The sequence below is a fragment of the Dermatophagoides farinae genome, chromosome 9 (genome assembly GCF_024713945.1).
Source record: "Dermatophagoides farinae isolate YC_2012a chromosome 9, ASM2471394v1, whole genome shotgun sequence".
Lineage (NCBI taxonomy): Eukaryota > Metazoa > Arthropoda > Arachnida > Sarcoptiformes > Pyroglyphidae > Dermatophagoides > Dermatophagoides farinae.
The window spans coordinates 1,638,429-1,652,998 of record NC_134685.1 but is presented as its reverse complement, the minus strand read 5'-3'; the positions used below and the strand labels follow the sequence as shown (position 1 = coordinate 1,652,998).

Below are 14,570 nucleotides of genomic sequence, written 5' to 3'. Positions count from 1 at the left end.
TCCTCATCATCATCATATATAATATTGGGCAATAGAATCCTATTATAAATGACGTCAAGTTGTGTTTTATTTTACTTTTGCTATTGAATGTGGTTGGGGGAAAAAAAATCACTATTTTTTTTCCTTTTCGTTTTCGTTTTCTTTCTTTTTTTTTTGTTACCAATATATACACAGAAAACGACAGCTACAACAACAACAACAATAACAACAACAACAATTGGATTTTTCTTTTTTGGCTCACGAGCTAGCGTTTTTTTCCCGATTTTTTTTTTTGATTAACTTTGATATGTATATTCGAAACGATTCCTGTTGTCTGTGTTGTGTATATGTGTCGCCGGATTCTTCTTCTTCTTCTCCATTCTGTTTACCCCTGCCAAATAATCGTTGATAATAATAATATCGATGTTTATTTGTTTTTAGAATAATAATTATCATCATCATCATCATTATTTTGTTTTGGTTGACAAAAAATTGGACATTTGAAATGAATGAATGAATGAATGAAAAAAAATTAGACAAGCAACGCCAATGACCAATTGACAACAACAACAACAACAACAACATTTTGTCAAAAACCAACTAATCAACAATATAGTAGATGATAAAGCAAATCAAATTATCTCTAGTGTTTGTGTGTAAATTTTTTTAAAAATAAAATTTCAATTCATCATCATCATCATCATGATTTTTAATATTCGATTCTGATAATAATGGACGATTATCATCATCATCATCATCATCATGGATTGAAATTCTATTCAATTGAATTCAAAAATAATTCCAAAATTCTAATCCCCCATTACCATCATCATCATCATCACCAACAACAACAAAGCTGGAAAAAAACTTGACGTATATTTTGTTCCAAAGAATTGCTTTAGATTAAGCTTTAATATTGATGAAGAAACATGTTTATAAATAAAAGGTCAAATGATTCGAAACAACAGCAAAAAAAAAAAAAAAATATCACACAGTAAATGGATCGATCGCTAAATAAAAATCATTGATGATTTGAATGTGTGTGTGTGTGTGTGGGATAAAATAAAATAATCATCGACCATCATATAATTCAGCCACTCAGTACTGTTGTGTTGCTTTTCAATAGTCAATTACATCACAAGAAATATAAAATTTTACCACCATTCCATGTATGGCTAACAATCAGCTAAACATTGCTGCTGCTGCTGTTGCTGTTGCTGTTTCATAATCATCATCATTCGACGACAACAACAACATCAAATCATGATAATGATGAAATATTCTTAACTTTTGTACTCATTAATGGCTTTTGTTTGAAATCAATTTGTATTTGGTTTCGTATTTTTTTTTTCGCTGATAAAACGATCGGATTGTTCAAAAAAATCCGATTGATTGAATCTAAACACCACACTACTACTACTACTACAGTATTCAATTTATTGTTCCTCATTTATTACTCAACAATACCAATTCATCATTCATTAATTCATTCAATGTTGTAATGATGATTGGCAAAAATATTGATATACAAAATTGTAATGCCCAAAACCATATTGATCGAATCAACAATAATGGAATAGTATTTATCATCTGGTGAACATGATGATTCAATGTAATTTGGATGGATGAATGAATGAATGAATGAATGATGATCATATTTGGTGATAAATAAATAATACAATCGGTCATCATCATCATCATCATCATCATCATCATCATTTTGATTATCCGAAATAGAAACAACAATAAAATCCAAAAAAAAAAAACAATGTCCGACCAACAGATACCAAAAACATTGTCATCAAAATCTCAACAACAAAAACAACAATCAGAATCAACACCTGTAACGATAACAAATGTAAATCTTTTACGTTTAAGATCTCATACTACCACTATTGATTCATGTACAACTACAACGGCATCCACTTCTCCTGGATCATCTGGTGGTGGTAGTAATCATCCTTTGCATAGAGAATTATCAATTGGAAATAATAATAATAGTGGGGGTGATGGTTGTAGTGGTGGTGGTGGTGGTGGTGTTGGTCATAATCATCATCATAATCATCATCATTATCATGGCCATCATGGTCATCATCTTTGGAATATGGATGATCTTAATTATGTATCTACACATATGCAACGTGTTCGTGCACGTGCCAATTTTGCAAGACAAATGTCCAATACTGTGATGATTGGACAATCCGGTGGTGGTGGTGTTGGTGGATCAACATCGATAAATAATATGGGCAATTCTTTTGGTGGTGGTGGTGGTGGTGGTGGTGGTGTTATTACATCTACACCATCAGAAATGTATCGTCGTCGTCGTGAAAGTATAGCTGCAATGCATTTTCCATCACATATTAATAACATTGGTTCTGGTTCTGGCCTAAACAATATGTTATTATATGCAAATCCAAGTAAGTGTATATTGATCGATGTTTTTTTTTCTATTTTTCACATACACTGTTTTTTTTCTGGATGATGAATTCTTTTCTTCTTTTTTTTTGTCTTTATTCCAAGTTCGAGGCCAAAGCCACATATGCAAGGCAACATTTGTTTTTTGTTTTGTCTAAATTTTGGCTTGAAAATCATCCATTTCCTTACACACACACACAGAGACATAGACACATAATGTCGATCATTAATTGTTTGTTTGTTATGGTTGTTGTTGTTGTTGTTTTGTAAAACGAAGTTTTTTTTTATGGAAAAGAATTCGACTGTATAATGTGTGTTGATGAATGAATTATGCAATGAATGTGACGATGACGACGATGACGACGATGACTATAATGAATGAAATCAATGGTTGATCATTGTGTTTGCATCGTTGAATTTTTTCACTTTTTTTTTCTGTATCAATTTATAGAAAAAATGGTAATGAGAACATGGTGTTTTGTGAGAAAAAAAAATGCAAAATAAAAAAAAACTCTAGAATCACAGATGCGAAACCTGAAATCGCAGAGAAAAAAAAACATTCGATATAATAATGTGTATGATATGTTTTGGCATATGGTTGGTGGATATGGTTGTGACACACACACACACACACACATACATACGCAGAAACATCTGTAGATCTTTTATTTGGCTCTACGTATCATTATCATCATTAGAATGATGATGAGAATAATCATCTACATTTTTTTTCCTTGTCTTTTCCATTGACAAAAAAAAATAACCTGAACGAATATTATATTAGTTGATTGATGAAAATATTGGCTGTATATTGACAAATTATTTTTTTTTTTTTGAATTCGATATGATGATGATTGCAGTGTGGTAGTAGCAGCCACAAATGTGATTATCGATGATCAGTTTAATAAAAGTTTTGTTTATCACACACACACACACGTACACACATGGTTTAGGATACAAAGGTTCGATTATTTATTGTGTGTTTATTATGGATTAACTTTTTTTTCTTCTTCTTGGTTTGGTTGTTTTCCATTTGTGTAAATTTTTTTTTATTTCTTTTGATTGCCAAATTGTCATTCATCATAAAGTTTTTTTTCTTTCTTTTTATTTGACGATGATTACTTCTTCTTCTTATCATTACAATTTATATGTGGTTATTATTCATGGTAACCAGTAAACAAAACAAAAAAAAATCTCATTATCTTTCTATACATATGAAATTGGTCATGAACAACAGAAGAGACCATATAATAAATTCTTAATTTGAAAGTAAAAAAAAAAAAAAAAGATTTACGACCACTGTATATTATATATATATACAGGAGCCCCAGAGTTGTGTTCCATGGGCACAAGCTTTATGTTTTTTTTTCCATACACGGAGCGTTACACTCGGCCGGTTAGGTTTGGTCACATGTTATACATACACACATACATATAAAAACATAAATTTAAAAAATTTTGGTTCATTTTTTTTATTGTTTTAATTTTTTTTGTACTAATGAACTTGTTGAGTGTGAATCGGATAAAACGTAATGAATAGGACAAGCGAATTAGGAATAGGATGTGTCCATCTATTTTCACTGAAAATATTCTTTACATTCATTTTTTTTTTATATTAAATTATTCATCATTGACCATAGTGAGAGATTGATTAGAAAATATTAATATATATGGTTTGTTTGTATGTGTGTGAAACTAGCCATTGGTTAGCTAGAGAGAGAGAGAGAGAGAGAGAGAGATGTAATAAAAATGCACATGATGATGATGTGATTCCATAGAAACAATCAATTATTATTAGTATTTTTGGTCGGTAAATATCAAGATTTTTATTATCATCATCATCATTCTTAATTTGGTATGGCCACCACCGACACCAATGATGATGATGATGATGATGATGATAAACTACAAAGAACTTTTTCGATAATGATCTATATATTTGTTGTTGTTGTTGTCGTTATTTATTATTTGCAATTCTATACCTATATATGTCTTTTTTTTATATATTGTATTTTGTTCATCATCATCATCATCATCATTATCGTTATCAATGTTATTCACACATTAACCGTATGCATGTGTACTTGATGAATGAAATAATTTTTTTTTTCCGTTTGATGATTTTGGTTTTTCATTTTCTTTACTTCTGATATAAACATTTAATAATGAAACGCAATCATCACGCATATTACACGGACACACACACAGACACGTATATTTATTAATATTTGATATTAATCAATCAATCAATCTCTAATTTCGGATCAATAACAACCAAGAGAGAGAGAGAGAGAGAGAGAGAGAGAGAGAGAAAAAAAAAACCATTTTTATTTGATATTGTTGTTGTTGTTGATGATGATGACACAAATCTTATCTTATCATCATTCATATATTTTATAATATATGAATGATTATGATAATGATTGTAGCCGGTAGTAGTCTGATTTTATATTGTGGCTTCCATTTTATCTGTCAGATTTTTTTTTTATTTTTGGCCACAACAACAACGGACTAATGAAATTTGTCGACTGTTTTTTTTTTTTTTTTTTATTATCAACTTTCATCCATTCATTCATTCATTCATTCATTGATGTGATTTGTGTATGCATATAAAATTACTTTTAATAATCATCATGATGATGATGATGATTCTAAATTTTTTTTTTTTTTGGTTTGTTTGTTACTATATATATAATGCTGTTGAATAGCATCATTTTATTCATCAGTGTTTTGTTTTTTTTACTTTGTTTGTTTTTATCATCATTCATTCATTTGATCAGATAGCAATTGTGAATTTTTATTTTCCAAATCAATCAATCAATTAATCAATTAACCAATCATCATGGGCAGTATTGATCATTTGGATTTTTATTATAATCGTTTTATTGAAACATTTACAATGGCCATGTATTATAGTATGTATTGTTTTTTTTGGTTATTCCTGTTGTTGTTGTTTGTTGTTGTTATTGTTGTTTGTTGTTGTTGATTTTTTTTGTTTGTTTAAAAAACAAACTGCTACTGTTTTTGTTTCAATGATTGTCTCTGTGTGTGTGTGTGTGTGTGTTTGATTTCCTGTCTGTACTTGAAATTACTTTGTTTTGCTTAGCCAAAAAAAAAAGTACAGAATGCACATGCTCGTTTCAAGAATTTTTTTTTTATTCTTTTGTTTTCTATTTTCAATGTTCATCATCAATGATAATGATGAACCACACACACACACTCAGTTGACAGTTTTATTTTATTTTATTTTTTTGACAAGTAGATGCTGTTTTTCGTGGCCACAATCATCATCATCATCATTGATAATGATAATGGTTGATGATCACGCATTGACCAAAAAAAAAACTGTTCAAAGCTTTGATTGTTGTGTATTTTTATTTTTGTATTTGAAGAAAATCAATTTCATTTCATTTTATTTGTCTGTTTGTCTCTTGTCTGTCTTTTTCCATTTTATATGACATATAATCTCAATGCATTACATTGAAACTGTTGATAGTTTATAGACGAATGAATTATCATCATCATAATCATCATATACCAATGGGCAATTATATATAAAATGGCCACCAACAACCAAGTACAAGTTTTTTTCTTTGTCTTTTGGTTTTTTTTGCCACCATTTTCAATGAATACAGATGATTGTTTGTGTGATCTATGACCGGCGGTTTGTCATTCAAATTTTTATGATCATGATGATGATGATGATGATGATAATGAATTCTGTAAGAATTCTGAATGAATAATTTCACACATTTGGCATTTGTTGTTGTTGTTGTTGTTGTTGGTTTGTTTTCAATGTTTGAATTCTCAATATTCAACTACTGTTGATTTTTGTTTATAATTATGTAATAATTAATCTTTTCATTTACCGTTTTTTTTTGTTTGTTTGTACAGATTCATTAAATGATTCAAATTTTGGTGTTGGTGGTGGTGGCCTATCATCATCATCATCATCATCGACAGCAACAACAAATTTGGTACGAATTCGTAATTCATTACGTGGTCAATCGGCACCATCATTATCATTGGCAATGGTAAGTATAGAAAAAAAAACAAAACAAAACACAAAAACACATGCATGCGCACAAGTATATAAAATTCATTCATCATCACTTTAATTTGGCTAATTTATTCAATTTCATCATCATCAATTTTTTTTTTGTAAAACAAACTTTGCAGATATTTATGGCAAATTTTTCTATGTAAACATGACATGTAGAATATAGATAGAAGTATATAAAAACATAGCTAAAGCTTTTTATCTTTTTAAGCAATTAGAACGCAAATAGGAGAGAGAGAAAAAACCAGAATTATATATTCTGATTCTTTAATTCTGGTTTGTTTTTTTTCATTATTCATTATTCTGATTGTATGGAAATGAAAATGATTGACATCCAATGATGATGATGGTAATGTTTTTTTTTGTTCTTTTTTCCAATTTATTCTCATATACTCTGTTTATGAAGGGCCAAATTATCAATCCCAATCAGTTTGATTTGATCTAAAATTGGTTGAAATATTTGTCTATATGGTTTTTTTTCTCTATTTTTCTCTCCTGGGAAATTCTGGAAATTCATTTGATTTCCATTTGAAAAATAACAACAACAACAACAACAACAACAACAACAATGATCATGGAATCATTTTCATTCCTTGATGATTCCTTGTTATATTTGACTATTTGACTGTTTGTTTGATTTTGTGTGTTTGTGTACATTGATTATGTTGAAAAATTAATGTTTTATTCAAAAAAAAAACAAATTGAAAACAAAAAAGAATAAAAAAAAAAACAAACGAATCAGAAAAAAAAATACAAATGGATGATGGTGATGATAATGTCCATTCATTTGACGGTGGCCATACGGAACCATTCAGAACTATTTTTTTTTGTTTCTGTTTTATCAATTTCATTCTTCAAATGGCCGACTATTTACAAACAATTGAATTGGTCCACAATAAAAAAAACATGATGATGATGATGATCATGATATGTGTTTTTCGAGAATTTTTTTTCTCTCTCTTTTTACCAGCTAATTGGTCCTTGTTTTTTTTTTACTGTTGTCATTGATGATGATGATGTTTATATTCCTTTGAATTGATTTTGGTTGTTGGTGGTTTATACATCTATATATATGCAATTTATACTTTGTTCAGTTTTTTTTTTGCTTTGCTTTGCTTTGCATTCAACCAACTAAATATATGCCATTTTTACATACAGACATATGGTGTATACAGAATTTTGTTTCTTTTTTAAAAAAACTTTTCTTTTTTATAAAAAAACGAATCCAGATATTAAAAAAAAAACACTACTAAATGAACACATTATCATCATCATCATCTCTTCATGATCTTACTGTTTTATTTTTTTGTTATAATGCATAAACACGATCATCATCATCATCATCAAACCAGTCAGCCATCCAAAAAGCCATAATATGCTTATATGTCGAGTCATGTGTGTGTGTGTGTGTGTGTGGTTGTTTTTTTTTATTTATTCGAAAAATTCGGTTATATCAATTCGTTTAGATAGAGAATTTAGTGAGAGAGAGAATGATTTGTTGTTGTTGTTGTTGATAGAGGCACACAATCAAATTTGAAATTATAATGCCAGGATGTTGAATTGAATTGATGTGTTTTAGTTGATGAGAGAACGAAAAAAAAAATGTTTTTCAAGCCAAAATCATTCATTCAATCATTCAATCATTCTGATTCAGATTGTCAAAGTCGACAAATTTGTGTCGCGCTATTCTGATTGATTGAATTGAATTCTTCTTCGTCACATTTTTTTTGTTGTTGTTGTTGTTCATTTCAATCAAATTTTGTTGAATGAAAAACATCCTGTTTATTTAAATTATTAGACACACACACACACACACACACATTGACAACAGAAACACAGGATACCACCACAGAAAAAAACATTTTTTTTTTGTCTGTGAAATGTATTTTCATTATTACCCAACTAATGATAATGGTAATAATCAAAATATTTCTTGTATCAAACAGAAAGAAGGATCATCAACATCATCGTTGTCGTTATCATCACATCATGCTGCTATGGCTGCCGGTATTGGTGGTGGCGGTGGTGGTTTCAATTCTGGTTGCTGTCCTCGCCGGATACAGTAAGCATATGTTGTTGTTGTTGTTTTTTTCTTCATCATTTTAATTGTCCATTTTTTTTTGTTTTGTTTTTCATCCATAAGACGATGTTCAACATCAAGAAAAAGTTTTCTACAATCAAGTACATCGCCTACAATGCCCAGATCTCCATTACCTCAGCAAAGTATGAATGGAATTTCTTAAATTCAAATATTTTCATTGCTCAATAATTTTTTTTTCCATTCCATATTTGTCTTTTTTTTTCTTCGAGTTTAGATAGTCCTATTGATAGTCCACGAAACATGTCACCATTCAATCATTTTTCCTTTGTTTCTTCCAATGTTAATAATGTAAAGAAAAATATGCTCGAAGGTGGTCGTAGATGGTCAGTAGCATCGTTACCATCTAGTGGTTATGGTACAAATACACCTGGAAGTTCAAGTGTTTCGGTAAGATCGCTTTTTTTCCGGCTACATTTACAAATGGAATTAATTTCGTTATCTATCCATATCTAGTCACAATGTTCATCACAAGAAAAGATTCATCAGATGTGCCATTTGACATCATTACATGATGAACATTCATCGATTAGTAGCCATTCACCTCATTATCATCATGCTTTAATGCATAATCATAATCATCAACATGGCGGTGTTTCACATTCCAATAATAACAACAATGGTGGTGGTGGTGGTTCCAATCATTTAAATGTTAATTCAGCCAATAATGGTACTGGTTCTCAATTACAAGTTGTTCCTGCTGGTCATCATTATCCATTAAACAAATTTACTACAGCTGGTTCATCAGAGAAAAGTTCATCTTTCTGTTCATCTAATGATAGTAATAGTGGACAAGAAGATGATACCGTACAGAATACGGTCATTTGTCGGCCAACAATTCTAAGGCCAAGATCTCGTAGCCTTAGTAGTCCGATTCGATCTCCTACTGGTGATGATGAAAAGGTGCTTGTCAACAGTATCTACAAAGAACGATTTCCGAAAGCTACACAACAAATGGAAGAAAAACTGCAACGTTTCATCGATGAACAACTTAAAGCCGAATTCGATCATGACATTGCCTCGGATGCCGTGTTCCGTTTCGCTCATCATCAAGTTGTTGGTCTGGCCAAAGATTGTGTACAAAAATCAAAAGATAAACTTATTACAACGCAATATTTTTACGAAATGTACGAAAATTTGGAAAAACTTTTGCTCGATGTAAGTGTCTGTTGTTTGAATGTCAGGTTTTTTTTTATTAATTTTTTTGTCCATTCTTATTGATAGTGTCGTGAAAAATCTCCCACATCGGCCAAACATTTATGCATATTGATACGTAAACTATTAGTCATTGTTTCGCGTCCAGCTCGTCTTCTTGAATGTTTGGAATTTGATCCGGAAGAATTTTATCGGTATTTGGAGATGGCTGAAGGTGAAGCCAAATCTTTTAGTCAAACGATGAAAACATCGATACCTCAATATATAATTAGTAAACTTGGTCTAAACCAAGATCCATTATCCGACATACCGTTATCGCCAACAGTCGATAAAAGTTTATTCTCAAGTGATAAATCGGTTGATAAAGAATTGGAAGATGTTGATGAGACTAAAGAGTTGGATCAACATCATTCAAGACGAAAATCGAATATCGAATCAACATTCGAACAAGAGGTATCGAAACCACCATCAGAAGATGATTTCGAAATAATAAAATTGATCAGCAATGGTGCATATGGAGCCGTATATTTGGTTCGTCATACCGAAACAAGGCAACGTTTTGCCATGAAAAAGATTAGTAAACAAAATCTCATTATGCGTAATCAGGTGGAACAAGTATTTGCCGAACGTGATATCATGAGTTTTACCGACAATCCATTTGTCGTGAGCATGTTTTGTAGTTTTGAAACAAAAAAATATCTTTGTATGGTAATGGAATATGTGGAAGGTGGTGATTGTGCCACATTACTCAAAAATATTGGTCCATTCCCATTGGATTTGGCACGTTTATATTTCGCCGAAACGGTATTAGCTGTCGAATATTTACACATATTCGGCATTGTTCATCGTGATTTAAAGCCCGATAATCTTTTAATCACTGCTCTGGGACATATCAAATTGACAGATTTTGGCCTATCCAAAATGGGTCTTATGAACTTGGCAACGTCATTGTCCGAAGGCTATTATGATCGAGAATCACAACAATTTACTGATAAACAAGTATATGGCACACCAGAATATCTGGCACCTGAAGTGATTCTTCGTCAAGGCTATGCCAAAACTGTTGATTGGTGGTCCCTTGGCGTCATACTTTACGAATTCCTAATTGGTTGTGTACCGTTCTTTGGTGAAACACCTGAAGAACTATTCGCTCATGTGATCAATGACAGTATTGAATGGCCCGATGAAGAAGATTGGCCACTTACCGATGAATCCAAAGATATTATTACACGATTGCTTGAACATGATCCATTAGATCGATTGGGTGCAGGTGGCGCACAAGAAGTCAAGTGTCATCCTTTTTTCGATGAAATCGATTGGAATTCTTTGTTGAGACAGAAAGCCGAATTTGTTCCACAATTGGAAAGCGAAGATGATACCAGTTATTTTGATACACGTTTAGATCGTTACAATCATGAAGTTGATGATTCCGATGATCATGATACGGACGATAGTTCATTGTTTGGTTCATTTTCATCATGTTCACCACGATATCATCGTGTTTATAGTCGTGTGGATATCCACAAAGAGAATTCTGGTGATTCTTCTGATGGTGGCGTTTCATCACTATTACGGCCATCCAATTCTTCATCATCATTAAAAGATGTTACCGCTAGTCTTACAACACCGACAACCACTTGTTCGGAAAATTCCCTCGCTCCTTTAAACTTGGCAGCGACAGCGCTGGTCACTACTGCTACCAACACCACCACCACCACCTCTTCCTCATCATCATCATCATCGACAAATCAAATTTCTAGGCCAGAATTATTGATCTCACGTTCATTATCGGTCACCGAAGATCGTTTGATTACATTGAAAGCACCGTTATCGCCGTCGCCACCAGCATCGGAAACAATTAGCAATATTCATACAACGGATTCAAATAACAGTCATGCATCATCCATGAATCCATCAACTCATTCTTCAAAAGGCAACAGTGGTACAGGAGCTACTCCTACTGCTTCTGTTGTTGATCCAATACTCAAAATTCCTAATGCTCATAGTACTCCGAAAATATCATCCACATTATCATCATCATCATCAACATTGAATACAAGCAATAATAGTCAAAAATATAAAACGACAACAACAACAACAACAACAACTAGCAGCTCTTTCACTAGAGCTCAATCGAAAGACTCAACATCATCATCATCACCAACGTTAACATCACCATCATCCGGTTTAGCCATTGATCAGGCAATGAAAACAACAACAATTGTACCGAAATTACCACCAAAAACAATGAATCAATTTATGTTGCCAAAATTTTCTTTCAGTATGGATTCTGATACAGGTGATTCTAGAAAAACTGATGGCCAATCTATTAGTGGAAATTCGGATCTCGTTGAAACGTTGTATCATAATCAACCATCGGAAAGTGGATCATCTGCTGATTCGCCGCCATTATTTGTACCATCATCATCATCAAACAATGGTACGAAGATTGTCGTACAATTATCACCCACAATAGCTACCAAACAGCCCCCAGCATCATCTTCATGTTCATCGCGACCATCGTCATCACGGTCTGTGATTAAATCCGCTTCAGCATCAGGTCTTTCGTTGATTATACCGGCTGATGATCATCAAAAAGCAATGAGCATTTCATCAGGTGGTTCAAATAACAGTTCACGGGATGCGTCACCTAATCGTGAAATTAATTCATCATTATCGCTTAAACCGCCTATTATCCTAAGAAAAAGTCCCGGTGGATTCGGTTTTCAATTAAAGGCCATTCGAGTTTATCATGGTGAATCTGACATTTACACCGTTCATCATCTGGTACATTCAGTTCATAATAATAGTCCAGCTTTTGAGGCAGGTCTTCGTCCTGGTGATCTGATCACACACATTAATGGAGAACCAATTCAAGGTCTTCTTCATCATCAGGTATGATCCTTAACACTGTATATTTCGTACTATTTTTTTACCATTCATTCATTTAAATCTAGGTGTTGAAATTAATGTTTTCGGGTGGTGATGTCATTAACATCCGAACAACGCCTTTAGAGAATACGACCATCAAAACTGGTGGCCGTCGTCGTAATCCAAGTACTAGTCGAATGGCTAAAAGACCATTACAAACTTCTCAGATGAACAAATTGCATCGTAATGTCAAAGCCAGTATCAAACGTAGTGATTCTGATAAACGAAAACGATCGAGCTTGTTACGGCGACTTAGTTCAAAACGGGTCAGTGCCGATATTCATCAATTAATGACCCAGAATAGACAACATTCACTATCCACACCACCTACATCACCATTATCACAATCAGCCAAAGTATTACAGGTCAACAGTCCTTCGACGTTGACGCCTAGTCGAAGTTTTCAATCATTTCCTAAGGGTAGCGATTGCCCTACTAATCCTATTTTGGCTACTTCTGGTTCATCCAAGAATACATTGACCGTTGTTGGACAAAGATCGCTGAATGAACGTCTGACACAAAGTTTTCATTCAGATTCATCAAATCTGACTGGTAATTCATCAGTTGATTCATCGCCATCGAATTCGGTGCCAAATTCACCTGCATTATCATCTGTGTCATCATCATCATCACGTCCATCGAGTTTGGATGGCCTCAAATATAAATTAAAACCATTCCGTTCACCACGTCGTAAATCTTGTGGTCATATACCATTGTCACCGTTAGCTCGATCGAACGGAGGTGGTGGTTCTCCAGTTCAATCGGCAACCAATCCAGCTACTGGTCATCTGTTGGCATCATCAACTTCACCAACTTCAAGATCTCCATCACCATTGGCATTTCCGAATGTGGTTGCACCACAATCATCAACGAAAAAAATTTATCGATTAGTGCCATTAGCTCATTCGACTACCATCGATAGTAATAGCCAACAACAACAGCGAATTTCCATACAAACAAGACCAAAATCTGTATCGATGGATCAATCTATGGTAAATTATTCGAAACTACTATTAGGTTTATCTACTGAACAGCCACCTAATAGTTATTCGCCAGCAACCACACCAACCGGGAACACAAATGAATCGGCTAATGATAATAAATCAGGATCACCATCACGAATAATCGTATTATCAAAATCGAAACGTGAAAATTTAGCTCGATCTGTATCGGATTGTAAAAATAATGTTGCATCTACTTCATCAACAATGATGATGGCCGATCGACCAATTATAAAGGTGGAAAATGTTAGCAATAAACAATCACTCATTTTGGATCGATCATCATCATCCGATTCTGGTTCAGATAAAATCAAATATGATGATGATCATGATAAGTCCAAGAATCATAAGCATGAACACAATGAAGAAGAGAATAAATTATTTCGATTATTGAATCGAGGTGTTGGCCAAATCAATTCACAATTATCATCCACATCAATTGGTTTGAATACACCAAAAACAACTACAACTAAACAATTGGCTAAATCACGTAGTAATAAATTCAAACAACAAAGAAATATTCAACACAATGATGATGATGATGATGATGAAGATATCGATTGATTGATTGACATTTACTTTATTGGCCTGTCATATGATTTTATTATATCTTAACCCGTTTGTTTATCTTTTAATTGTTTGTCTGTTTGTTTTTAAAACATACACACACACACACACACACACACACACATTGATTATTCTGCAAAACAAAACAAAACAAAACGAAACGAAACAAAAATCTTATCATTTTACTACATTTGATTTGTTGTGTGCTGTTGTTTGTTCAATGTATACGATTTTTGCCCATGCAATTTTTGTTTTCCCTATTTTTGGCTATTTTGTAATCCATATAAAAACGGATTTTTATTTGGATAATGATGATGATTATTGTATCACCTACCAATCTGAATTTTCTTCTTTTTTTTCGTTT

At 32.5% G+C, this 14,570-nt stretch overlaps 1 protein-coding gene across 2 annotated transcripts; it reads left to right on the top strand.

The window, feature by feature from the left end:
* Positions 1-10: 10 nt before the first annotated feature.
* LOC124497807 (microtubule-associated serine/threonine-protein kinase 3) lies at positions 11-14,508 on the top strand. 2 transcript variants are annotated; one of them, XM_047061484.2, is made up of 8 exons: positions 11-2,396; positions 6,289-6,428; positions 8,401-8,516; positions 8,598-8,677; positions 8,770-8,942; positions 9,009-9,710; positions 9,777-12,602; positions 12,665-14,508. In XM_047061484.2, exons 1-8 carry the CDS (start codon positions 1,748-1,750, stop codon positions 14,201-14,203), a joined length of 6,225 nt encoding a protein of 2,074 aa, XP_046917440.2. In that variant the 5' UTR covers positions 11-1,747; the 3' UTR covers positions 14,204-14,508. The 2 variants fall into 2 exon arrangements, with proteins under 2 accessions (XP_046917440.2, XP_046917441.2); XM_047061485.2 differs by lacking the exon at positions 11-2,396 and adding an exon at positions 5,121-5,309.
* The last annotated feature ends 62 nt before the right edge of the window (positions 14,509-14,570 follow it).

Coding starts and splice junctions, on each gene's coding strand:
- LOC124497807 (XM_047061484.2), top strand. CDS start 1,748: ATGTCCGACCAACAGATACCAAAAACATTGTCATCAAAATCTCAACAA. Junction 6,429..8,400: donor CATCATTATCATTGGCAATG/GTAAGTATAGAA, acceptor TGTATCAAACAG/AAAGAAGGATCATCAACATC. Junction 8,943..9,008: donor CTGGAAGTTCAAGTGTTTCG/GTAAGATCGCTT, acceptor ATCCATATCTAG/TCACAATGTTCATCACAAGA.